General features: G+C 45.4%; 1 protein-coding gene across 1 annotated transcript; it reads right to left on the bottom strand.

Moving 5' to 3' along the window:
- Nucleotides 1-130: 130 nt before the first annotated feature.
- Nucleotides 131-27,911, bottom strand: LOC109855191 (LIM/homeobox protein Lhx9-like). The gene is made up of 5 exons (XM_020429108.1): nucleotides 27,711-27,911; nucleotides 24,183-24,391; nucleotides 1,438-1,581; nucleotides 1,194-1,317; nucleotides 131-1,115 (listed from the first exon to the last, which is right to left on the bottom strand). The coding sequence occupies exons 1-5, from the start codon at nucleotides 27,810-27,812 to the stop codon at nucleotides 882-884; spliced, it is 813 nt and encodes a 270-aa protein (XP_020284697.1). The 5' UTR covers nucleotides 27,813-27,911; the 3' UTR covers nucleotides 131-881.
- Nucleotides 27,912-27,932: the final 21 nt, after the last annotated feature.

Genomic DNA, 27,932 nt, shown 5'->3' with positions numbered 1-27,932 from the left:
TTCTACATTTCACATCTCGTGTCGAGGGAGGGGATTTTATTGCAACGGGATAGGTGTAAAGGACTTTTTAAAGAGAAGAAAATTGACGTCAACTACTGCAGCTGATGGTATTTTGCACGATGGATCGTACTTTTTTTTTTTTTTTTTTATACTTTCTTCGATTCTTTACAATTGAGCAAAGATTATTATTAAAGAAGACCCGGCGGATTTGCTTGCGTCACGGAGATGCTTTCCGCGATGCGGTGTCAAGTGTGATCACGCGGATCTGTCGCGGATACATCGCACAGCGCTTCGTTTCTGAAGAAAAATGAGGTTCTCAATTCTTTAACTCGCTACCGTTCGAACTTCTCGAACTTCTTGCGGCAATGTCTGTAAGAAATATAATATATTCAAAGGAGACAATTGTCAGTATGTGTGTGCTGCAAAAATCAACGGAAATTCACGCGTCCATTACAAGTCTAAAAAACCAACGTGCACATGAAGTCGAGAAGCGGTTCTTCGGATTTGATTCAATGAGATCTCGGTATCCGCGCCAAATTTGCCACTCGACACGGCAACATCGGCGGAACGCAAAAGACACATACGACATCCGCGGCAAGTTCTATTATGTTCAGTAAACGCGGTGTCCATAGTTCGGAGACGTTCGGCTACCGCGACCACACGTCGTTTCAGATACACGTTCGATATCACGGCGCCAAGTCCAGAGACACTGAAAATTTTCAAAGTCGACGCGATCCCACGTAGGAATCTTCTTCGTCTACCAGGTAAATTTTCCTGAGGGGTAGGGCACTGGACTTCGCAATGACACATTAGGTCTCTCTCGTTCATCGCTACGTCCTTAGGGGATTCGGACTTGCTGCGTTGAGCAGGTGTGAGCAGGTTCAGTCGCAGGTATCTTGGGCCCAGGGCGACCAGTCCTGATAGCTGGCTGCTTGCAGGTGCGATTGCTGGGCCGCCAGACCCGGATGCACGAGTGCCATCTGGTGATGATGGTGATGATGGTGGTAGTGGTGATAGTGCTGATGACCCGGCGGAGGCGGCGAATAGGGATCCACCCCGACGGCGACGTCCACGACGTCTACCTGTGGCGAAGGTACGACGGCTGGGGGCGTCGGCTGTGGAGAGGGTTGCACCTTCTTCGGGCGACCGACCGGGTTGCCACCTCATTCGCGGCTCCTCCGCGGTCTGCCGACTTTACCTTTCCTCACGGGCGTGCCGCTATTGCCGGTCGCGGCGGCAGCCGCTGTGAGACTCGACGACTTCACGATCTTGTGCCAATCGGTCTCGCAAACCGGCGACCCCGAGAGCAGGTAGTATCTGTAACATTGCAAACAAATCCCATATCACGTTAGGCGCGCCTCGCCGCAACACATACATAAATCAAGATGTCCATCCGCTTGTGAGAAAGAATTAAAGGCAATTTGTGGCAAAACTCACCTGTCGCCGGATACGAGCTGACCGCCGCACTTGTTGCAGGTGAAACATTTCAGGTGAAACACCGAGTCGCCGGCCCTCATGACCAGCTCGGTCGCGGGAATTGCGTTGCCGCAACTCGCGCAAACTCCGCTGTTGCCAAACATTCTGTAACAAAACACACAAAACGATCGCGATTAAAGTAAGTGTTTAAAATGGACGATTGGAATTCGGAAATTTCTCGATTAAGAAAAAATCGGAAATACGTGTCGCGTATATTGGGACGCGTCAGGTCCCATGACGAATTGGGTCTTTGAAAGCGTCAGGTGTTCGCGATTATGGCGATGATTCGACGATTATTTTTGCCAATTTCGCCTGCGGTCTCTGACACACACCGGAGTATTCCAATACCGACGCACGCGCGTATCCTCGTCGTTAATGTTTGCGAAGCGGTTGTCAGTCGTATACTCGCTGGCTCGTAAAGTCGGATGTTTATGCAGCAATTAGCTATGTAACGATACGTGAGTATGTCAAATGGGAAGGAGGGGGAATATTCGACGCTACGGTTTCACGTCTCTTGTGACCAGCGGCGTAAAGGAATTCTCCCTCCGCAGGGAGAGAGAGAGAGAGAAAGAGAGAGAGAGAGAAAGAGAGAGAGAGAGAGACACACACGTATCGGTAACGCGCGCGCTCGTCGGGTTCCGATCCGAGACAAGATTCGAATTTTAAGAAAGAATCTGCCGATCACCTCGGCGATTAAGAGGCTTCTCGCTCCGGTGTCGCGGAGACGTGTTGCGCACAGTTGAAATCGGATTTCATTTAACTTTTAATGAAATATTTAATTGAATTGGCTTTTGAAAAGCACGATAGAGACTCGGCATATCAATATTTACGTCGGAGCTTTACTCGAGAGCGCGCATAAGGTTGTTACGACGACGACGGACCGGATTGGATTTGAGGTCTCTCGTTATTAATTTAATTACCGGCTGACAGTTCTATAATTAAATTGCTAATTTATCTGTCCAACATCCGGCTGATCGCGCTAGCACGGCCGTATCTGAATGATTGCTCGCCGAATGACGTTTCAATCCTTTTCATCTTCTTTCTCTCTCGTTTTTCCTATTTCCTTCCTCTCCCTCCCCTCTCTCTTCCCGCTCTTCTTTTTTTTTTTTTTTTTTTTTTTTTTACGATGTGTCTTTGATGCCTCGCAACGCTTCAATTATAAATGCGCGCGTCCTTCCTTTCACTACTCACGGAACACATGCGGATGATGAAAACAAATTTTCGCGTCGAACACTCTACTTACTTACTTCGCGAAACAAGAAAATATGGCAATATACCAATTTCAGAAGCACTGCCGGAGACTCTCGTCTCCGGGCGCGGAATATTACTTTCTCGTTCGCGTTCAAACCCACGACATGATCCGAGAAAGTAAAACAATGTCGTACAAGCGTGTGTTTCACGCATTATTAAATATGATAATCGATCGCGAGAAATATCGCATGCCGCAAATAAAAACGATTCTTCTAGAGAAATTGCGTATCATTAAGAAATTTCACCGCGATTATTGATTCGATAACGAATCAATTATCCGCTGATTAGCATTTCGTCTCTCGTGAAGGTGTATCCGATATACACGCCCGCTCGAGGACGCTAATATCCGCGCGCATCTGGCGAAGTCCTAATCTACGTAAAAGTAAGTTTCTCTCCGACGAGTATTTCGCGTATCATAAATAAAAAAATAAAAAAATTAAAAAAACGCGGCAAGTTTTAATTTGCGGCCTCGTCAACCCGCGCCGCGCGCGTATCTACTTCCGGGCCGCATCCTTCGCGAGATTTAATGAGCGAAGGTGCGTGATCGGCCGAATTGGTCTCTGCATTTTCGATTTCTCCTTAATTGCTAATTAGAGACGAACGGCCAAAGTCAATCAGCTCTAGAATGGATAGGAGGAATTATACAGTTGATGATCAAGGATCAGCCTCATAACGTCTTGTTCCCTCTTACCTTCCCGCTCTCTCTCTCTCTCTCTCTCTCTCATTCTCACGGTCTTTTTTGCTCTGGCCTCTTAATCGCCTAACGTTATTACGGGTATCATTATTCACGCGTGTTTTACGCGACCATTCTGGAAAGCTGATGACAAGGAAGAATTTTCGATTACCCCCGTGAGTCTCTTTATTTATAGCGGTTGTATAAAAAAAAAAAAAAAAAAAAAAAGTACACGGATCGCCGCATTAAAATTTACATTCCTCTTATTTTGCTTAATTAGAGACACTTGAAAAACGTTTTAATTAGTTCCATTAACAGTTCAGATGCATGTTCAGACGAGCGCNGTCTTTTTTGCTCTGGCCTCTTAATCGCCTAACGTTATTACGGGTATCATTATTCACGCGTGTTTTACGCGACCATTCTGGAAAGCTGATGACAACGAAGGATTTTCGGTTACGCCAATGAGTCTCTTTATTTATAGTTGTATAAAAAAAAAAAAAAAAAAAAAAAAGAGTACACGCAACGCCGCGCGCAAATTTACATTCCTCTTATTTTGCTTAATTAGAGACACTTGAAAAACGTTTTAATTAGTTCCATTAACAGTTCAGATGCATGTTCAGACGAGCGCGATGCGATCGCACCTGCAGCGGGCAATGTAACACAGTTAAGTGATTAACAATCGCGCGCACGGCACCGCACAATGCCGATCTGTAAAAATTCCGAGAGATTTAAATGCAATGCATGTGGCGCGTCACGTTGCGTAGAAACGTCAAACACGAACTTCCTCCCTTCCCCATCCGCCCCGGGCGTTTAATAATTTTAATGAGCGAAGTTCAGTGCAGTCCGCACTAAGAGAGTAATTGGCGATTACGGTCGGTGGAGCGATCTTTAACGAGCGGTCTACGCAATTTCTAATTAGTTGATTTCACCAATGATAATACGAGCGCGCGCGCGCGCGCGCGTGAGTGCCTCGCCCTCCTTGTCCAACTCCTCTAACTTGATACGCAATTTGCCGCGCGCGCGCCCCTTTGCGTTTTAATTGCGGCCGACGTGTCAATCTTGCCTGCGCTAACAAGCGTCTCTAAAGGCGCGTGTCACGCGTGCACGTTATTTCGCAACGAGGCAATAATTTGATGGATCGGGAGGAATCTTTTGGAAACCGCAATTAGAGATTGAGCAACGATGAGAGAGAGAGAGAAAGAGAGAGAGAGAGAACGTGTGTAAAACACGCGCCAAGTTTCGCAATGCACATTCACGTGCACGCGACAAGTACGAATTCTCATCGGATTCTCTCAATTGTATTGTAGCAACTTCTACATATATCGAACGATCCGCTATTCTCCTTCTCTTTTCCTCTTTCTCTCTCTCTTTCTCTCTCACCGCTTTCGATTTCGAAAGATTCGTGACCAAGTGCTACCTCCACCCTTCAGATCACCTTCTCACTCTCGGGCACCCTCGCTCATTATGCGTCGTGCCCCTTTGCCGCACACACAGGTCGCTAACAAGAGGGAATAAGAGAGAAACACACAAGGACGCGAGGGGCGCGCGTATGTCGAAACGAACGTATTCACACATGGGAGCGCGCGAGTGTGGTCGACCCCCGCCTGTTAATGAGTTAGACTCCTACCTTACCCTCGGCACTTTAATTGTCTAAAGCACAAATTGGGCGGCTTTAATTAGCGTAATTATTTGGTTCGTTTGTCCGTTTATCCAAGATCCCTGTATCGAGCGAGGGTCGAACGAGCTGCTGCCCTCTTGCGAGACTAAATAGATTCATTAGCGCTTTGTGCGATTATAAAAATCCAAATTTTCAAACCCGGCCCTACCTTTCGTGTAAAAAAGCTTTTCGATTTGATCCGCGTCTTGGACACTTCCCTAACGCGATCCTCGTTGTCGAGAGAAAACTGTTTCTCGCGAGCAAATGGCAATCCTTTTTGCAATTATTACTTGGAATTTAATAAAAACCCTTTCTCTCTCTCTCTCACTCTCTCTCTCTCTCTTTCGGATTTTTTAATATTGTTAATAAAACAACGCAACGAGAGTCACGTCGTATAACAAAATTCTTGATTACTTTTTCTCCCTTTTGAAATCACACGTGCGGCTGTAACACAGTTACGACTTTTGGGACTTCGTGTACATAATAAACACGAATTCGCCCAGTTTTTCAGTAGTGCCCGCAATGCACAACAAGCTTCTCCGGTATGAGCAGCAGCAGCAGCAGCGACGGCACAAAATGCGCTCGTGTTACGGCTCGCGGCCGCGTGTTGGAGGAGCATGCCTATGCACACACAACAAGCGGAACACATTCTCACCGCTGGCTTTAATTTTTCTAGATAATAATGATTAATCGCGGCCTCGGTTTCCAGTTTAATTAAAAAGCTATGCGGTCGCCACACTCTTTCCGTTGCCTCCTCCCTCCTCCCCACAACATACGCACACACACACACACACACACGTACACATACACACAGAGCCTTTTCCGCGAAACAGCCGACTGGCAAATTAAATTGAAATTGACTAGGTCTGGTAATGAGGTGGCCTGCAGGCCCAGTCGCGGCATTAGCCGGGTGTGGGTTCTAGAAAATGAGTTCCGACTTAACAACAAATTGCCTCGGTGAACTTCCTTTCACCCCATCCTCCGCTCGCACCACCCTCCCCTCCCTTCCCGGGCTATCGTCCTCCTCCCGCAATCCGCTCGCACGCCGCGCGAGGACCCGTCCACCCTCTTCCCCCCCTTCCCCTTGTCCCCCGTTTGTCCTCGTCTCTTCCCACCTCTAACGTCCCCACAAACGAGCCAGGGTCCTAATAAAGTTAATCGATGCGAAAAAGTAGGGGAGAAAAAAACGCGGATCTCCAATAACTATTTAATTCAGTCAATCAAAATTCCTATTAGCCGCCGCGCGCGCGCAATTTGGAAGTATATATACCGAACACAACGCGCGCGTTCGTATTTTAGAAGCTTGCCTGAGATATTGAGCGGCGCGCAGCAACGGGAACGAACGCGCGTCGAAACCGAACAAGAGACGAGAGATTATACATTTGCATTCGAGGAAGCGAAATAACGGACAAGAAATATACGCGCGAATTGATGACAATTAATCGCAAATCAGCAACTATCTAGCAATGGGGGAGAGAGAGGAGGGTAAATAACGCGAAGAAAAGTTTGCCAAATTTCCTTTGCATGTCGAGGCGCGCGGCGCATTTTAATCCAATTTGAAGGAGAAGATCCTCGTGTCCAAGGGAGGGGGAGGGGAGAGTTGATTATTTTCTTCGGCGGCGATATTGCGGTTTATCGTGATCTAACTTGGAAAATTGGATTCCGCATTACAGCACGATTGCGTTCGGCGCCGACGCAAGACAATTTCGATTAGTCCGATCTCCGATTCATTTTAATGTAATTAACGTTCCGATTGCACGCTTTGTTTCCCGGTCTAATCTCTATCCCACCCGTTTGTGTCCATCCCGGGCGTTGTATCCCTTTCTCTATCTATCTCTCTCCTTCACCTCCGCGTAACAAGTTGCGCGGCAGAGGCATCGATCAGTTGTGACTGGTACTTCTACGCGTGTGCGTGTAGAATTAACACAGTTGCACGTTATACGGCGCAACCTTTGCATATACATATATATATATATACCTGCGTATAATAGATATCTCACGTATAAATATCTACACACACACGTCGCGCACGTTGTTCCGTATCTACGGTTTTTATTTATGACGCGGTGTAAACTGTCGAGATTTAATTTTTTTTTTGCGGCGTCATAATTAGAGAGAGACAGAGAGAGAGAGCTGGGCATAAAATGTAAGGCAAATTTTTTTAAACAAAATTAATAACGATAACGAGCATTAATTAATATAACATTACCATATTATATCTAAATGTAAATTGGTTTATATTATATGCTAAGATATGCGTGTAAAGCGTATAAAAATTCCAAGGCGGCATTAAACAGCCGATGACCGGTCGGTCCCTTCTCTCTCTCTCTCTCTCTCTGTCCCTTCCCCCCTCCTCTCTCTCTCTCTCTCTCTCTCTCTTTCTCTCCGGGCCCCTGTTCCTCGGACGACGCACGACGTGTTTTAAATCCGCGCCATTAGATACACGTGATACTTGATTCGAGGTAGACCGCGCACGGCGAAGTTAAACGAGTAGATAACGACACGCTTGGTGAGGAAAAAAAAGAGTCGGACCTTAGGAGGGGGAGCAAACGACGGAGAGAGGAGAAGAGAACATTGCTGGGAGAGAGAGAAAATGGTGAAAAGAAAAACGGAGGTAGTGACGCGGAAGCGCGACGACAGCGCGGAGAAGAGACGAGGACGGAAAATGCGGAGGACTGTGAAGAGACGAAGTGTGACGACACACATACACACATACACACAACAGGAAAGGAACCTCTTTTGAGTCGCAGGTAAAACGGTCGCTCGTGCAGGTGTGAAAACCCGTGTGCGACCCACAGCAGGGCCGTCGAGATTCACACAGCCGCGTAAACGAGCGAACCGGATGTCGCTCTCTTGTGCGAACCGCTTAACGTATTTAATATTGTATTCGAATTTCAATTACCTCGGTGAAAGTCTTCCCTACCTCCAAAAGAGAGACCGCGCGTCTTCAAACGAGCGAGATACGTGCGTATCTCCGTTCTCTTCTGCACTCGGAGCGATCGAAAAAAAAGTGTAATACGATTCTAATATTACAAGAAAAAAAAAACAGATTATTATTGCGAGCGCGCGTGATAAAACGATGAGTGCTATGTACCGAGACTGCGAGAGGATTGAAGATCCGTTAGAAAAAAAGTTCAAAGAAAGAATAAAGCACCTCTCCTTAATGACGTATGGCCTTTAAAAATCCGTCGTTTTTTTTTTGTGCACGCTGACATTAAATCTTTCGTTTCGATGCCCGCGAATTTCTCCGGGTGCGTCCGCACTCACGATCCAGCCCTGCGAGCGAGAGAGGAACAGAAAGCTCGCGGAAAGAGAAGAGAAGAGCGCGAGCGAGAGAAAGAGAAAGAGAAGAGAGAGAGAGAGAGAAGGAGAGAAAGAGAGACGAACAAAGAAAGCGAGAGAACGCGCGGGAGCGTAGAAGATACGACATCGCCTGCTGCAAATTGCAATTTTGTTGTGAGATCATTATAAAATACATAATGCCGAGTCGCCCTACCGCATAACCCCTCCCGATCCTCACCTCCTTTTGCCCTCATGCCGCCACCGTCGACGGAGGGTCCCGCGCGGAACCGAGAAAGCGGAGGAGAAGGGAGGAGAGGCGGCGCGGCGTCTCGTTAAAAGTTTCTAGCGACGCGTATTCTTAATAGTCCGCTCGCGCGGACAGGCCGTCATTAAAATTATAACCAACCCTCCCGCCCGCCCTTCCTCCGTATATCACCTCACCGATCTTCCGCCATTCCGAGCAATGGCGATATACGGAGAGGCGAAAATGAGAGAAAGATATGGAGAGCTACGGTACGAGAAAGAAACAGAGAAGAGACAGAGAGAGAGAGAGAGAACAGATAGAGAAAACGAAACGAAAAATGTCTCGCAATTGCGAAACGCTCGATAAACGCGTGCTTATTTACTTCCGGAAGAATCCCGGTATTAATGGGCGCCGCAAAACAAACTTTGGAGATATCCGCAGGATTTGATACAAAAAGACGATGTGAGCAACAACACGCGTGTGCGGAGGATAGAGAAAAAGAGAGAGGAGAATATATACGCGCCAAATCATCTTAAATTATTCAGGATTCCCACATCCCGACGTTCATTCGGAGAATGCGAAAAGATTTGGCGGCGCGGAGAGGAGAGTGAGAAGAGTTGTGACGCGAGGGGAGTAAGTAAGGGCTGGACCAACGAACGGTTGGCCCATAAGGAAGCGGAAGTACGAGAGGAAGAGATACTCTCGGAGGGATAAAAGCGCGTTTAACTGAAACTCGCGGAAAGTTGCGGGCTCTCTAAATATGTAAATACGAGGCTACTGGATGTTATTACGCGTACACAGACACGCCAACTTGCGCGCGCACACACACGCATCTTTGTGTATAATAGATACGTGTGGCGCGGACGCGCGCGCATAAGGTAAGCGACGTCCGGAAGAAAGCCGACGTAATCGTCCGATATTTAAGTAGCGAGTTTAGGTACACTGGGTATATTTAAACGCGCTTATTATCATATAAATACAAGTTGGACGTTCAATTTACGCGCCGCAGGCTGCGTGCTCGCGCGAGCGAGCGCCTCGCCTCGTCGTTGTCGTCGTCGTCGTGTGCGTTGCGCCGCGCGGAGTTGCAAAAGTTATTATTGTTATTACCGTACCGTTTAGAAACTTTTGTTGAGCGCGCGCAACGGACACAGCGCGGCCTGTATGCACTTTGGCGCATCGAGTTATCCCTCGTTGCGACTCGGATATGATATTACGCGCGCGCTCCGCGACGATGTTAGCTAAATACCCAGGCCGGCGACGCAAAACTTGCCGAAAGATTTACGATCGGCGCGTCAAATAGTGCAAAATCGTTGACCGTTTAAAAGAACAGAGCGCCGCGACGCGTGTTGGCGGTCTTCCCGGTTGTTGTGAATTTTCGAGCAAACAATTTGTTATTTGGGGAGAAGAGAGCGCGAGAATTTAAGAGATATCCCCCGAGCGCAATCGACGATATTTCCGAGCGTTTAAATAATGTTGCGACTGCAAAATTGGATGAAATATTAAAAACCGAACGCTATACGCGGCCCCTTTTTTGCTCGTTTTGTCGCGACGCTCGATGATCGGAACGAAATCGCGGTGGAGAACTCGACTTCCGCGAGAGGAGGAAGAGGAGGAGGAGGAGAAGGAGGAAGAGGCGGAGGCTTCTCGTGACGGACTCTTTCTACCGTTCCGTTATTAATGAATCTTTGAAATATTAAGCCCACAACGTTTTATAAATGCCAGGGTTGTTACCCCCGGCACATTGATACATATCTAGGAACGTTTTAAACACATAGACTCTCTCTCTCTCTCCGGCACACGCGCGTGTAATCGTAAAATCGATGCTCCGCGCTCCGCTTCGATTCCCTCCCGGAGAGAGAGAAAGAGAGAGAGATAGAAAGAAAAAGAGAGAGTGAGTGAGTGGAACTGTTTCGTTAAATAATAAATGCCCTCGCGAGCAAAACGTCGCTTATGTTATGTCAGATATCCGCGATCAGAGGATACCAACGGTCAATTTTGCCTTAAATAAATTTAATCGCTCGCGATTAAAAACAAAAAAAAACAAAAAAAAAATCGAGATACGATCCACGACTTCTTGAATTCGGAGATTCTTTTACTCGCGTTTCCCAAATCAACGACTCGTGAAAATTCCGTACCTGCGATCTCGCGGAGAGAGATCTCGCACTGAGATATTATAAATACTGAGTGAACACAACGGAGAACACATGGAAACCATCAATGGATCATATAAATAACTCAATGACATCGCGCTGGAAATATAATACTAAGCGCGTCAATTTCGCAGGAGAGATTTCAACAAATTGGGTGTTTTATGAGTGAGACGCAATAATCAAGCATCTCGCACAAATATTTTCAAATTGAATTTTACTTGGAATCTTCATAATAATTTACACGTTTTTACAAAAAATATTTGCACGTACACTCGACTGTGATACATAGCCGAAACAATTTCGTGATGTTTGTAATTTGTTGAGATTAAAAAAACTTTTTAAAGTAAATGTGACTTTGCTTAAATTCTTTTATACGACGAATTATTTCGCTCGCGACACACACGCGACGTTATACACACACTCGCTCTATCTCTTTCTCTCTCTCTCTCTCAAGAGCCGAAAAATAACGCGGGGAATTTTATTGAGCGCCTAATGTAAAAAGCCGGCGCGCGTATAGCGTGCGGCTGCGTGAAGCAGGATGTCTCGCGATGTAAACACGAGTGCAACAGCAGATACACCCTTATCAGGAGCGCGGCACGCATTCCCTCATTACCAGAGTCTACCCTCCCGATGTGTCCACCCCTTTCAGCCACTCTCCGCAACTTACTCCCGCACTCGGTTTCCCGCGTCCTTTCCTCCACCTCGTGTCCCCGTCCCGCCACTATCGCCGCTCTCTCGTCCCGACGAGGGAGGGACGAATGAGAGGAAGATAGCGCACGTTGGTGTGTCCGATAGAGCTTGAAAAATGCCCATTTCTGGACTTGTGCGCTGCCGCGAACAATTCACCAGTATTCTTCTTTACCACGGCGGCGTGGTTCTGTTCATGCGTGAAAATCAGAATGAAAAATTCGGCGACCACGGAAAGAAAAATAAGAATCGCGGAGAATTAGTGGATATACGATTAGTAATTAATGTGTGCACACTGTTATCTTTTAACACGCACATTTGCGCAGTAAAAATGCACCGAATGATAAACAATCAATAGTACACGAAAAACAAAAAGATTTGCTAGAATAGCAAGAAGATCGATTACTATGTGACCAGCAAGAAAAATTTGTCAAGTTTATTGAATTTTTGATTTCGCCAATAAAAAACGTTTCGTTGATGAGACAACGTCTTCAGTGGACTCAGCAAATTTTTCTCACTGACCGCATAATAGCAAAACTTCTTTTTCCGTGTAGTTTATTTTAAATAAAATCATTCAGTATCAGCGGTGCCGTTCTGATGAACTCAAATGTCCACGAAACGTCAATATAAATATAACGCGGTTCGAATTCAAAAATCAAGAATCCTTACAATGCACCGCGAAAGTGGATCAAGTGTCAAATAAAGTCAATTTTTGTGCGATAAATTTCAAAAAGATTTTTAAATCAGATGATCAATTCTCCACTGCGACATAAATGATTAGCGTCTTTCGTCCGGCTGCAGATTGCGATTTACGTATGTACGTCGCAAAGGACGTTGGTGGTCCTTTCACGCTGGTCTGTCCGATGCGGACTTAAAGGAAGCCAATCAAGTTTAGTTCCTGTTCAAGGAAAGGCATACGTGAACTGGCCCGGCCAGACGAAAAGGTATTATAACTACCTCTTAACATGCAGATTGCTCCCTAAAGACTTTAGGACTTCTCCCCGACCTGTTCCTCTCCCCGACAATTCATTTAACACCTCGTCGAGAGGTCTCTATTGTTCCACGCAATTCGTTCGTGTGTCGTTCGCGTTGATCTTGAATTTCGCATCGATATCGTGAAATCGGATAGGGTGGTGTGCGGGAGCTGTCGTGTAGGGGTGGCGTTTGACTTCGCTGAACACCGAGCCTTTTTAATCCAACAAGAAACCGCCGCGCGCACGCACTTAATTAAATGAAATTAACAGGTAATACTTATCCAAAGTGGTTTGCGTGTAATAAAAAGGAGAAGTGCACGTACACCGGGATAGGGTGGAGAGGGGAAGAAGAGAGGTGAGTCGCAATAGTGCGTATCATGAGGGTAATGGAAAAAGGGTCGCGCCTACCGATCGGGAAGAGGATTGGGGAAGGGAGGGGGGAAGGGGGGAAGGCCACGAGGTAGGTCCAATCGCATTTAATAGCACAAAATTACGCCAAAATTGGATTCTAATTTAGCGTTCACGGGGCAAATATATTCAAATTAGTTCAAGGAAAATAACGAGTCTTTCGCCCGCAGGATTAAATAAATTTCCTTTCTGTTAATGATTATGTAGATTGAACGACATTTCTTCTGGTCGCCATCGTTCCCGCGGCGTGTCGCGTCTTTTTTTGTGGAATGGGTGGGAGGAGGAAGAGGGACGCCGTGCCACGCCAAGGTCCACAGGACCGAATTAAGGATAATTGCCTCGCGGCGAGAGACCGAAAGAAGAAGGACGATGAGGATAAAGGGGGCGACGATATCGTGGCTTGGCCAGCTCGTAAACGTCACACGACGGACATCGATTTCCAACGGCACGAGGTAAACCCCGTTGATTTTTTAATGATTTCTCTATGCCAAGTCTGCTCCCCCTTATTCCCTCTCCCCCCCGAGTCGTCCTCACCGTTTCGTCCAGCTGCGAGAAATTCACCCTGGAATTTTGACAGCTCCCGATGTCGCTCGCGTTAATCCGGCGAACTGATCGCCGAACCGGTTCCTTCTCGGACTTGTGTGAACATATCCTCGCGTGTTTCATCTGCTTAGAAAAGTGCGAGTGTAGAATATTCGCGCGCGATAATTCATTTTTGCGTAAAACTCACAACACGCGAGAGTTCACAGCGGAAGCGGGCGGGATATGTACGCGCGCGCTACTTGCGTCAGAAGAAAATGGCCGATGTATCAATAAAATCGATACCGGCCGCGTCGAAAATTTGGCGACCCGCGGAATGAGACACTTGGCAACCACCTGTGGCACAGCATTTCGAAACGAGTTCTAATCTTGCCAACTATGGGCCGGCCGAAACGCGTCATCAAATTTCCGGCATCACTCGCGGATCGGATCAAAATTGAACCGGAAATTACTTTTCGCGCCGAGCCGTTTTATGTTTGACGGTTTAGCTTTGCTTTGAGTGATGACGAATTAGCATTGCGCAAGCGTTACACTGTTTAAAAAAAAAAAACAAAAAACAAATTACCTCGGGTATCGAAAATAAAATTAAAAACAAAAAAACTCGATTTATCGAAACCTCAAGATTTGCTTCTTGAAGATTTCGACATGTGGTCGCGCGTGAAAGTGTAAAATTTTTTGGCGTTTCGCACATTCCGACGGATAAATTTTTATTTAACGTAACGAAAGTATAAAAACGTCGATCGTTCGATATAAGAATCTCTGTCGTCTGTAATCCGACGAAATAGTGTTTACATTTATTTACGATCGACGTGGGTGAGACGCGCGGATGATGTGCGATTTATTCTAATAAAAAGTTTCTATTTTCAAGGCGACTCCGACAAGAAGCTCGAACAAGGAGTCCGACGGAGACAAGTCGATGCGACGCTTCGTCACGCGACGGTTTCGTTTTGCAATTCTCTTCGACGTGAAATTTGTCTCATTAACAATCTAATTAATAATCCAATTACGCAGCAAGATCCGCCCTCCGGCATATTTTCACGGTAACGGGAAAACAATTCTGTCGGACGTTTCCCTCCCATACTGTGCAGGTAGATGGAGAAATGGCGATAGCTTCGCGAGAGAGTGAGGCAAGAGGGCTGGTGAAAGAGGGTTGGCGCGGCGGGGTGTGGGGACGGGAGGGATGTTTACCTCAACCCCCAGGAATTTAATAAGCAATTACCAAGGATGAAACGAGACGCATCTGTGTATCTGTATAACGAGGCGGTTTGCTTATGTGTGTGTGTGTGTGTACGTGAGTGACTGAATGAGAGAGAGAGAGAGAGAGAGGAGAGAGGAATGGAAAATAAACGAGCAAAGCGGATGAAATACAGAAAGTTACACAATATTACTGATAAATAATAGTTGATTTTGTCGCGAATTGAAAGAACAAACAAAAGGTAGCTTTTATTGTCCAAAGATGCAACCAACTTAACTTTTTCACGAGAAGCGATTTTCAAATTTCTCGCTCGTATCCACGCACACATAAGAATTTACCTCTCTCTAGAGCAATTCAAATACACATTCAATTTATTAATATAAAAGAGGATAATTTACCGTTAACAATTTTTTCTAATTACGCTGGGCGTGTGACGGACTGATGTTTCAGGACGGGTGCGAGCACAACATTGCGGAAAGTGTGTACTATCCGGTCCTTTAGGATTTACGCGATATGAATGTACTGTGGAATAAAGAGAGAGAGAGAGAGAGGAGAGAGGAGAGAAGAAGGGGATGGTTGTGGATCCGATGGGGGTGAGTCCGTTTTCGTGGTTAATTGGCTGGGTGTATTTGCACGTACTTGCGGCGTAATTACGTGTATACACGTATGCGCGTTACCTAATACCTAATAACGGCCTTGTGTACCAACGACAGCGGGAGATATGATTCGTACGCTTATGTAATGTCGTGACGGCCGCGAGAATATAATTAAAGAGCGCGGAGTAAATCACTCAAGGGCGATTAAGCGAATAAAACGTTGAATTGCTGAACGGCTGACTCAGACTCTCTCGTTCGATAAACAAGTTCGACGTTTATTTGTCGCCGGCACAACTGAGGATTTTGGAGGAAAAAAAAAGTATCGGCACTCGAAGAAATGTACGCGCGATCGGTGATGCTGGTAAAGGCTGCTTTCTCAAAGGACGATATGGCTGACATCCAGATATTCCGGGCGTTGGTACCCTCCCCTTTCTGTGTCTAGCACGGTGGTTTGTCATTCAAGGCACGCCGCCATAATTTGATATATTAGGTACACATAAGCGATGGCTGATCGCGGTTATTAGGTTGGGTACACGCTACAACCACCCCCGAACTCCCATCGGAACGACCCCTGACCTGTTCGCTATCCACCCCTCGTCGTCTCTCTTGTTCCTCCGTCGCCGCCCCTCGCGTCTCCAACCTCACCGCCGCGCGCTCTGCCTCGTCGATTCACATCGCGCGGCTATTTGCTATGCCGCTCGCAGTCGCGAAATAGGATTATTATTATAGCCGTGCGCGCTCGCCAACTTTGACGAAACCGCCCTCAAGTACGGAAAAGGGAGAAAGCGCCCTTCCGCGCGCGTTTAGTTTCGCCGCGAGAATTTCGTGGCGATGTTTTAAGTGAGGACGACGACGAATTCTCTCTCTCTCTCTCTCTTTCTCTCTCTCTTGTAAGGCTAAGAATGTGAGGAAAGAACACGAGCGCGTTAAATTGTACATAATTTTCATATTACGCGGCAGCGGCGATAAGGCGGGGATTAAAACGCTATAACTTTAGCGCAACAATATATCTACGAAATATTAACTAACTGTTCACGGTGGCATCGGAAAATCTATTTAATTTGCCTGACGGCGTTTCATCGCGAAATTGGCGCGGAGCCGGCTAATAGAAATGTCGAACTCGTTCCGACGCTTCGACGCTCCCGATGCAAAAAGATGAACGCACCGTTCCGACTTCCATTATCGATAACGCCGCCTAAAATACAAACGGCTTATCATCGGCGTACACGGACAGCGCGTTAACCCTCCCTTCTCGCAGCTTGATCGCGCGCCCTTTTCCCTCCCTCCGCAATCCTCTCTTCGGTTATCGTCCGCGTGTAAAAGTAACGCGTACATCTAACTGCAATTTGCGAAAAACCGCCCGTGCGCGCGCGCGCAAATTAACGCTTTCCGTCCTCTTAATCTCCCGCGACGTGACGATTCGCGCGCGCGCGCTCGCTCGCTCGCTCGCTCGTTCGCCTCTCTCTCTCTGACGCGCGCTATATTTTCCCCTCCATTTCGCCTATTACCCGTCCCGAGCGAGGTTTTTTTATTAATGCGCGACGCGCGATGTGCAAATTCATGCTGATCCCGTCGTTCTCGCGTTTAAACGAATCGTTCGGAATATTATCGCGGACTTTTGACAGTGACGGAACAACGCGCATGGTCACAGTCTTGATGAGACACGCGGAATAAACACATCATTTGCTAACATAGATATCTGTACTTATTTTTATCATCCAGTACAAAAAAACTCGAGTCTTCCGACGACACTTAAACACACACGTGAGAAGACGATAACGTCTGTTTCTTTTTTTTGTGTTTCAAAATAAAAGAAAAACGCGCTCGACAGTGCGTTCCCTAATCGATCGCTCGTCGATCATTCTGCCGCGATCTGTTTACTTGTGTGTATCAATTAGATTCGGATTTTTTTTTCTCTCTCTCCGCGTGTGCGATGGACAACGTCCGCGGGTAACACGTCTGGACGCGCGGCCCCGGGTTCAATAAATTCTCGTTCAAAAAACTCACACACGCGGGGTACGCGTCCTCCCGTAATTAGCATGCGTGCGGCAAATGAAAAATGATTGCGTCGCCGTAGGTAGGTAGGCATGTACGCGAATGCGTGCGTGCCGCGCTCTCACGCATTTGGCCCGCGTCATACTTCGCGCCGAATGCACTCGCGTCATTTTTCGTTTCCTGCTGCCGTACCGCGTGTGCTGCTTCTCCGAATGAAATGATAAACCGCGATATTTACGAAAATGAATCCGCGCCACTCGCGCTCCTATTCCTTTCTATCATCATTTTGCGAGGCGGTGAGCTCTTTCGCGCGCGAGAGACACATCGGGTCTTCAACATTCGCTCGAAAAACAGTTCCCTATTTAAGGGAGGGCCCCACTCGTCGTCGCGACCAAATTGAATTACGACGTCAGGAAGCGCGAGAAATTTATTTATGAATTTTGTTTTGCAGTCCACGTGCAGTTTACATAAAGAAATAAGCCGGTGTTGTTTCTTTTTTTATTTATTTATTTTTTTTTTTTCACACGTCACGCGCCAGCCGTTACTCGAAAGCGCAAACCGGCAAAATCCGCCCCCCCTCCCCCTCCCGAAGACTTTTTTTCTCGTTTCATTCTGCAGCTCACAAGTAAACGCGCATATAATTCAATCCGCGTGTACGCCGTGTTATATTTTCAGCGAAAAAAATGGACTTTGTAACAATTGATCGGGATTTATAGATATTTATTCGCGCGCGAATTCGCACGCGATCTCTTTCGCTTTTGACATTCGTAATTCGACGGTGACGGCTGAAACGAGTAAATCAGAAACCTAAAACCCCTTCTCCCTCCCCCCTCCGGACAACGGAGAGACTTGTTAGCGTCGTTACTGACCTATAGCGCCAAGTTTTCTACTTTTAGCAACAACAATTTTCTATTTTTCAACGTCGACTAATTGCGAGACGAGATATACCGATAAAAAAATAAAAAAAACAAAAACAAAATAAAACCCTACGTCCCTCCGATGTCGGAGGATTATAATTTTTTTTTTTTCTTTTTTTATCGCGTATACGCGAACGTCTGTGTGTTCGATGTTTGAATGTGTTGTCTCACAAATTTCTTTCTCAAAATTTCGTTTCTCATGTTTTTCATTTCGCGTTTCTACCGACGGCGTTCGCTTCGGAATTAGTTACACGCGGGATATGAGTATCGACATTATCGAGCGGTTTTATCAAAGGACACCACGAAAGCGACGTCGGGACAAATACGTTTCGTGGCACGACGATCACGCTATTTATTATTCAGCGGGTGGAAAAGGCTCGCCCTACTGCGTGTATTTCGATCGCAGATAAACCTACCGGCGAGTGTAATGCGGGCTTTACTTTGGCGATTAGATCCTTTTCCACGAGCGTACTCGATTTGTCGAGCGATCGATCTATCGCACGGAAAAGTGTATGTTTGTTTGTTTGTGTGTGTGTGTGTGTGTGTGTTGTGCGCATTAAAAAAATTAAGTCCGTTAAATTGAATAAAGCGAAAAAAAAGGTGGCGAGAAATAATCATCGTGCATTTAAAACGTGAAAAAAGTCGTTAAACTTAATTACACGAATGTCTAATAAAAAGATTATTAGTTGATCATAATAATTGCTTCCCTTTCTTTTTCTCTTTCTCTCTCTCTCTCTCTCTCTCTTTCTCGTACTCGCCCAAGACGCACACAATCCCATTTCTCTTACGAGGAGAAATTGCTGAAATATTAAAAACGCGTTTAATCGCATGATGGCTATTATTAACCTCAAAGGCGGCTTGTCAACGCGCGGCCGGAATAAATGCCACCTAATATCTCGGCAATGATAAATGTGACGGGAAGAATCTCTTCCTCTTTTTCGTTCCGAGGACGCGCGTTATAAAACGGCGTTCCTCTCAAAGCGAGAAACGACGGACCCCCAAAGCGTTTCGCCGGATTCCCGGACAAATCCACCGCGCGCCCGTTTGCTTACGCGTCGTATACACTGTACTTAGGTTTGTTGCACTTGGTTTATTTAATTACGAATGACGTAGGGTTTGTGTGTGTTTTCCCGCGAATGTCGTCTTCATTTGCATACGCCCGAGAAATTTTCCGTCCGGTTGTGTGAGATTACGAATCCGACAATTTTTTTTTTTTTTTTGAAATTTTCGTGATTTAAAAAATATATGAGCGCAGTTGTGCAATGCAAAGTTTAAACATGAAGTGTAAACACTTCACTTAGTAGATCGAGAGAGAGAGAGAGAGGAGAGAAAGAGAATAGAAAATGTATATTCGTACACCTTTCTATCTTGATTTCGTAAAACTTTTGTCTTTAAAAAGATTATATTCCATAACGTTCTGTAAATAAATCAATCTCTCTCTCCCTCTCTCTTTCTCTCGATTTGCTAAATGAATATATACTTTATATGGTTATTAGGAAATTCGATTGTAATAAAATAAAATTATAAAATCGGCAGTTGGTCGCAAAATTCGAACCCGAAGTATACTCCTCGATCGAGTCGATCGTGGGGTTCCCGGCACGGCTGGCCGTCGCTTCAATTCACCCATCCGAGGAACATCGTTAGATCACACAAGGGCCTGTTCAAATATCATTATTCGGTTTGATGCGGAGTCAAATGCGAATATCGCGAAATCCCGCAAACATTTCGTGAATCAGTCTCTACCATCGTCTACGTGCCGCCAGCAGCGTAACCACCTTCTGCGGTATTCTCTTAATTTCCCCCGTGAAATCGCTGTCAAGTTGAACGGATTAATTCCTCTCTATTTGCCGCGGCTATTCGACCCTCTCCCCCCACCCCCACCCCGTCTCTCTTTTCCTCACTCCCTCTCTCCTCTCCCGTATCTCTTCTCGCGTAATCTTATCGAGACTGTAACGAAGGGTATTGATTTAATGGCCGAATTATGCTTCAATTAAACTGTCGCTCGAATGTCTTCCCGCGTTGCGCACATATAATCTTAATATTAAGGTTATATTTATACTATATATGATATATGTATATCGTTGTATATTTTATATTCTCTAAAAACATTTACATTTACTTCGTTTCTATTATGTAAGTTACTTTAGTTAGTTTGCTATCTCGCGCAGACTGTTTTTCAGTGCACGCGCGATCGTGTGCGTTTATCGAACTTAGAAATTACCAAGTACGAGAAGCGAGACGGTGGCTGCTGACCAAGGGCAGGAAACTCCCTCCAACTAGAGCCGCGGTCGAAGCGGGTGGCAGGCAGGCAGGCAGGCAGGCAGGCAGGCGAGGTGGTCAGGTGGGGTGGTGAAAATTTCAGTTCGTCGGTGGCCCGAATTAAGCGTCTAATTGTAAAGGCGACATGTGAGAGGGAACCGCGGGCGGGGGTGTGACGACGGCGGCGGTGAGGATGGTGGTGGCGAGGGGGGTGGCACGGCGAGCGCGATAGGGGCGCGTGGGTCGACCGGAGGTGAGAAGGTGGCGGGGGTGAAGGTAGCAATTAACTTCTCCTCGCGAGATTAGAGCGAGATATTACGAGATATCGAGCGACTTAACGGCAACACGCGAGAGACTTCAAAGGCAGTAATAAACTGCCTCTAATGAACCCCTTATCGCCGGTGCTACCCCTCCGTGCCCCGCTCTCGCCCTCTTCTTCGTTTCCCTCAGCACCTCCGGCGACCTACCGTCTACGTACGTGCCTCCCTCGACGCGATGCGGGCTGAATCGAGCGCGCGGAAAATACACCGTGTTCTCTCTTTCGCGCCCGAACGTGATCGACGTGAATCTCTCTCTCTCTCTCTCTCACACTCCCATCATTGTTACTGTTATATTATTGCTGTTGTTACTTTTGTCGCTCTAACATTATACTGTTATTATGTTACTCGCATATAAATAAAATACGTATCGATACTTCGTTATATTCCCTCCCTCTTCTCGCACGTTATTTCTTTTTTCCTTACACACGCGGTGATTCACTTCCTCTCAAATAAAAATTAATGATCTGACATGATGATTGATTATATTAATCAACTATTGCTATTGCTGGTATACATTTTGGTTTCTGACTAAATTAGCAATCCGGAAATTAACGATTTAAATAATCCCGAGATCGTTATCAAAAAAAAAATTGTTCGTTTTAGAGGAAAAAGCGAAGATTCGAAGGCAAGTCTGTTCGTCTCTTCCGTTCGACGATTCCGTCCCCGGCTCGTCGAGTCGTCGCCGTCGTTCGTCGCGGTGCTACGCGGCATGGCGCGTCGCCGGGCTCCGTCAAGCCCAATCATGTTGATTCAACAAAGTACCTACCTACCAAATTGCTGGAATTTGGTATTCGGCCAGAAAGATGGAGAGAGAAGGAGCCAGTGGAGCAAGCTAGAGGGCTGGAAGCCGTCTGATTGCACATCTAGGACAAACCAGCATCACGACGACATCGCTCCAGCGGAAAGCAGAGCGATGATTGGCCGGTCTCTCTCTCTCTCTCTCTCTCGCTCTCTTTCTCTCTCTCTCTCTCTCTCTCTCTCACATTCCCCTTTTCCTCGATCCCTTCAGCCCCTCGTCCGCACACCCAAAACCCGATGGCGTAGCGGGCTGGGGGTGATTGGACGCATCTCGGTGATTGTGGCACCCACCATCCACCCCTCTGTACTCCCCCTTTTCTCTCTCTCTCTCTCTCTCTTTCTCTCCACCTCTCCTTCCGTTCCGTCCTGGTCCACCGCGCCATTCCTCCTACACGGCTGTAAATCGAGTTTACCCTCTTGCCATGGCTCAGCCCTTCAATCAAACTGATTGAAACATTCCTTGAATCCAAAAGAAACGAACCGCCATCCCTTCTCTCACTCTCGCCTCTCCAACCTCCTCCCCTCCCCCATCCCTATCTTTCCGAGTCGCATCGCGCTCGCTATCCTCTCCATCCATCTGTCTATCCACTCGGCCCGCGCAGATATATCCGTCGTTCTCTTTTCGACGAAGCGGTTGCAGGAGACACCGATGGTGTTTCGAGACAACCGGTTGGTTTCAATTCCGACAGTAGTTTGATTGTAAAGCTGCACGAGGGTATAAAGCGCTTAGCGTGATATGATGCAATGAATGTACCGCAAGAGCGTGCGGCGCTCTTGTCCCACAAGTGGGGATCATAAGCGAGTCTGTATGATATATCCCGTTTAAGTGCGCGTCGATTTTTCGATTTTCATTCGTTAACTGTAATTTTTAAATCCTTCCCCCAAAAAATGCTAATTTTTCCATCTCTCTATACTCGCGGTATATATATATATATTTTTTTATTGTGTTTTCTATTCTTTTCAATTATTTTCGAGACACAACTCCGTTACAAAAAAGATCCGTTACTGCGACAAAAAGCAAGAAAGACCAGTTCGATAAGCATCAAGAGGTGAATGAGGTTAGACCTCTCTCTCTCTCCAGGAGACGGGACGGTCTCGTAGTCAAATATTGATACTAGGCCGGACTAAATCGCTCGGCTATTCCAACAGATTACGATGTACGTGTCCGACGGTTGAGCAATAATCGCGCGATAAAGAAAGGATCGATAAAATTGAAATACATTATACCGATGTTATAGCGATTATTGTAAAGCAAACAATCACTGAGCTGTCTTTCTCTCTTTCTTTAATGGCGTCCACACCTTCTTTCGCGCGTTGCGTAATAACGTTTTAGCTGCCACGTTACTAATATGAAACGTAGAAATATACAACTGGGCAGAGATGCGTTTAACTGCAGGCGCGCGAAACGCAAGAAATGTCACTGCTCGTACGAATATATAACCGGTTGGTGGAGTAAAAAAAGGACTGACAGTTCCATTACCTCCGGTACGTACGGCCGGGCCAGGTTGTGCCGATCTATTTCGGGGGAACTAACTAAGTTCGGAGCGTCTGTTTCTCATTAAATTGCGCTCTGACCTCGAATCCTCTAAATTTGGAACGACCAAGTCGATTAGGTGCATATTCATCGCGAGCGGTGGTAATCCCGAAATTGTGAACTGTTCATTGATAGCCGACCGTGTGGCGCGCAAGGTGCACGTGGTTGAGCGACAGTCGCAATAGCTACTTTCAATACAACGCGACTGTCTAAAAAAGAAAAACGTCACAAAATTATCTAAAACTTATTCTGTCTTCTAAGAAATGGTTTTTTCGGACACTTGCGTGCGTTAAGTGAGCAAACGCAAAGCGCAATATTCATTTTGTCAACGCGCGTTGAATACGAGTTTCCGTCGTTTACATTCACTCTCACGCGAGTTTTTATCAATTTTTTCTTCACAATACCCTCGAGAAGTTCTCGTTATTATAGTCGAATATCTATATATAATGTAAAATATTCACACCGAGATCTTTTACGATATGTACACACAAAGTTATTTCCGACGAGCAGATTGTTTAACATATTGTTTGTTGACGTGTTTCAACAGCGCCGACTGAGTCGAAGTATTAAAAGAGAGAAAAAAAAAAAGGCAAATATGATCACAAGATACGACGTGAAAACAATGACTTCCTAGTCCGAGGCTATTTTGCGCCAGAGGAATGTTGATTACACGATATTGGCTCCCGGGAATCCCCCGCCACGGGGATATAAACGAAACACGCGGCAAGTACCACGATAAATTGTCTAACGTAATAACCGCGCAATAACAGTGTTTAGTATTAATAACGAGGCATTGAGCGTTGTTATTACTTTCAAGAAATTAGACAGGCGCGATTATGTTGAATAGGTCGCGCGCGTACGCGAATAAGGCGAGTGAATATTCAAAATACCGCGCGCTCAACTCAACCTGGCATCACCTATTTAATGAGAGTGATAATTTCGCGGTTTATTTATGAGCGACCGTCGTTATCAATTCCTTCGGCGATAAGCGACGATACGTGAAGAAGGTTGCATTGTTAAAACTCGGTTGCCGCGCGAGTATCGAAAATATATTCTCTCGCGTGACGTTCGAAAAAACGATTCCTTTGTTTTTTAATGTCATTCGCATGTGTTGAATATTTCTCCCCCCCCCCTTTTCCTCGGCTTTTTTTTCTCAGAACAGTCACTTCGTCGCGACAGATTCTGATGCGCACAAGAAAAAAAATAACAAGTTTGATTAGACTTACCGTCTGTAATCAGTTTTGCAGAGGATCATGCCACTCTTGGTGTAGCAAGAATCGCCGACTTCTCCCAATATTACGTTGCAATACGAGCACTTGAGACAGCCAATGTGCCAGTATCGGTCCATTGCTAGCAACAGATATCGTTCCACTATTTGTACACCGCAGGCAGCGCACTGCCGAAGGCCCGTTGATCCGGTTGGGACACCTTCTTGCTGCAACACAACACAACATCGTTTTTGTCTTGTCAATTGTTAAACAGACATGCGACGAATTGAATTTACAAATTCGTCGAATTAGATTTAATTTGTATTAGCTGTTATATTGATCCGGAAGAGCGCGTTGTTTCTTAATCTAATCTAAGACAACCGAAAGTAGGCTAAAGAAGAATTCATTAAAATGTTTAAACACACACACACACACACACACGTGTTTGCGATAAGAAAGCAACGGCTATAAAAAAAAAAGAAACATTAATCAGATCAAACTTGAAACAGCTCTAGTGGATTAAATTTAAAAAGTGCATTAAAGAATGTAAATTAACAGCAATTAGGAGCCAAACACAGTTAACAGTATGTTAAAATATTTCTTATATATTATATGACATTTATATTAAATTTATATTAATAACAATGTGATAATTAATTATTAATAACATTTATATAACACATTGTTAATTTACTTAAACATATAATAAAAATATATATATATTTTATATAATAAAAATATATATATAATAAATATATAATAAATATATAATAAATACATATATAATAAATATATATATATTTTTATTATATGTTTAAGTAAATTAACTTATATATATATATATATGTATATATATATATGCGTGCAGAAACATAAATCTGATTAAAAAGAAGTTTGAGCTGAATTTAAATCCGTAAATTTACATTATATTTTTTTCATGATGTTTGATGACCGCGCTCCATGTGACAGTCGAAGTAACCTCAATGTCAAAATTAAATGAAAAAAAAAAAAAAGCTAATAAAATCTGAAAAGAGCTGCTTTAAGACGATGTTTCTTTAAAAAACAGAAAAAGATAAAAATCAATATCAGGTAAAAACTAACAAAAAGTTGTTTTAGGCCTTAGAAATTGCTTCTAATACAACGTAATTAAAAAGCATCGCGATAATTAACGCGAAATAGAAAGTTATTAACGGGCATTAAATCATTACGGCGTTTTAAGTGCGCGTTTATTATGAATGCTTACTCGTGATTATGCAAACGCACGTAGGCGAATGTAATTCTTCCGCTCACGGTATTTACAACTTACTCGTTAATTTCACTTTGTGTGTGTGTGTGTGTATATATATGTATATGTGTGCGTCTGTGGACAGTGTTACTCAATATTGGAATTATTACTAAAACTGATTATTTCGCGGCACCAAGTCGCGGCAATACGACTCTGTTGTTCGCGCTTTAATATCTATAATTTTATATCTATAAACGTAGTAATCTCTCGTGGTGAGGAATGACTTTCAGATAATGTTGGGATGTGCGCGAGTTACGCGACAAGTCGGATACGCTCACGCAAAGCAACACTCATTTTCATGACTTACGTCAGAAGTGCGAGAAACCGAATGCGTTAATTGCCGATGTGTCGACGAGCGCAACGCGCGCGAAAAAAATGCGCGTTTTTCCTCAAAAGAAAAAAAAACACCTCGCGGCGATTACGCTTACTTTGATTTCCGTCTTAGCGGGGAACCACTTATCCATTCGCGATGTAATCGTGTTGTATTGATACGGGTATTGGACCTCCATGATGCACACACTGTGTCCTTCTTCGCAGCACGAAGAGACAAAAAAAAATAAAAAAAAATAAAAAATAAAAAATAAAAAAACACTGAAAAGCACGGATCTCGGGCCGCACGGATTCACTCGACCAATGATATCACTCGGCCTCGAACAACAAGTTCCCGTTGCGGTACACTCACTTTCCCCCACCAATTTGCAGGATTTCAAGGATCAAGAGATCCCCCCAATTTCGCGGTGAGGAATCGGAAACCGAAGCGCTACGCCGGTCGTAAGTAACGAGAGCGATTTTCACAAAACCCGCCGTTTGTACGGCGACGCGTATGCTCGCGCGATGTGGTCATGGACGCGCACAGAAAGGAAGCGAGAAAGCGAAATGAAACGGAGCGCAGACGGGACCCAACTGGCTGGTGCTGCGGGGCCCCGAATGCCTTGCGGGCTTGCGAGTTCAGGTACCCTGGGTTGGGTAGGGAGGATAAAAAGGCAAGCCTAGAAAGGATCCAACTAACGCTGAAAGGGAACGCGAGATAGAGACGGTAAGAGCGATCGACGAGTGGGGAGAGAGGAGAGACCAGGTAAACTGGGAGGGGAAGTGAACGGTGGACCCATTCGTGTGGCAGAAGGAGAGACGAAGAGCGAGAGAGAGAAAGAAAAAGACCCAACATCGGGGAAGGGGGGGAAGAGAAAAGAGAAGGGGTCTTTTCCATAGCACCGGTTGAGCGAAAAAGAGAATGGGAAACAGACAAGGAGCGAGGCGGAGACGCGAGAGGGGGATATTCTGGGACAAGTTCCCTAAGTGCAGCGAGTGTTACAATGTTGTGTAAAGCGAAAGTTGTGGTAAAATTTTTGGATATATCATGATCACGTTCATATTATTTGTCATATATATACGTACAATTATATAAAAATATGAAATATGAAATACAAAGCAATGTCAAGTATTTTTATCGAGTAGAGAGAGCAACAAAAACAAAGGAAATAACATATCTATTTTAATTTTCTAAGTAAACAACGGGCATCGCCGAGCGATAATAATGTTGAACAGTATCGCATGTATTAGAATTAGATTTATAAAGAAATAGCTTGTAAAGCTTCGAGAGCGTCTTTTCACACACTATATGTGAACAACTGTAGTCGGCAAAGCAGAGTTCTGTTGTAAGAATCTTTTTGTCGCGCAAACAGAGATAAATCGTGATTTCTACCTAACATCAACGAAAGTAGGAAAAAAACTAGTCGATTAACTGACAACAAGACAAAAAAAGATGATTGGAAAAAAATGAGGAATAAAATTGGAAAAATATGTATATTCATAAAAAAAAACAGGATATCCAGAAAACACACGCTATATGGGACATGGGCAGAAGGAGAGGAAGAATATGTAGGGAGGTAAAGCATCAAGCAGAAAGATATAAGAGGAAACCGCGCGGACCCCTCCGCCCCTATTCAATTATATTTCTCCATCATAAATGCCTATATTGTTACGTTTGTCAATGGCGGGGTAAGTAAGGGTCGGTCGGACGGATAATACCTGCTGAATTGTAACCCGTGACCCTACGCTATACCGTTCCTGGGTCCTTTGTGATGAAGTTGGAGGGCCCCGAGTTCCTTCGCCGCGTCTTCGGAACCACCTGTGTATCGTTTCACTTCACCGCGCGAGAAATTTCGGGATAGATGCAATGTCAACAAACGGCCGATATTGAAAATGGTATTTCACATAAATTGCGCGACTTGTTCCACTTTTTGACAAAATGCAGCACTTACCTTGAGCGTGCAATTATTGTTGTGGTTGACCGGTGGATACGCGGGATGTCCCGGCATGTGCGGATGGGGGTGTCCAGGGTGATGTGGGTGATCCGGCATCATGCCGCCGCCACTATGATGATGTCCGTTGCTGCCCAAACCCTGTCCGGCTTGAAGAGCGCCGTAAGGAGTGGCAGGATCGCCAGCACCACCAGTGTGCGGGGGTGAATGGGGGCTGGGCAG

This window comes from Pseudomyrmex gracilis, unplaced genomic scaffold, assembly GCF_002006095.1.
Source record: "Pseudomyrmex gracilis isolate BER0280 unplaced genomic scaffold, ASM200609v1 scaffold_83, whole genome shotgun sequence".
In the NCBI taxonomy this organism is placed as follows: Eukaryota; Metazoa; Arthropoda; class Insecta; order Hymenoptera; family Formicidae; genus Pseudomyrmex; species Pseudomyrmex gracilis.
The sequence above is the reverse complement of the archived record's forward strand: the minus strand, read 5'-3'. Positions and strand labels throughout refer to the sequence as shown.

Excerpts from the sequence above, each read along its gene's own strand:
- LOC109855191 (XM_020429108.1), bottom strand. The coding sequence starts at position 27,812 with ATGATGCCGGATCACCCACATCACCCTGGACACCCCCATCCGCACATG. Across the intron at positions 24,392-27,710 it reads ACAATAATTGCACGCTCAAG|CAAGAAGGTGTCCCAACCGG; the intron begins GTAAGTGCTGCA and ends GTTGTGTTGCAG. Across the intron at positions 1,582-24,182 it reads TGCAAAACTGATTACAGACG|AATGTTTGGCAACAGCGGAG; the intron begins GTAAGTCTAATC and ends GTTTTGTTACAG.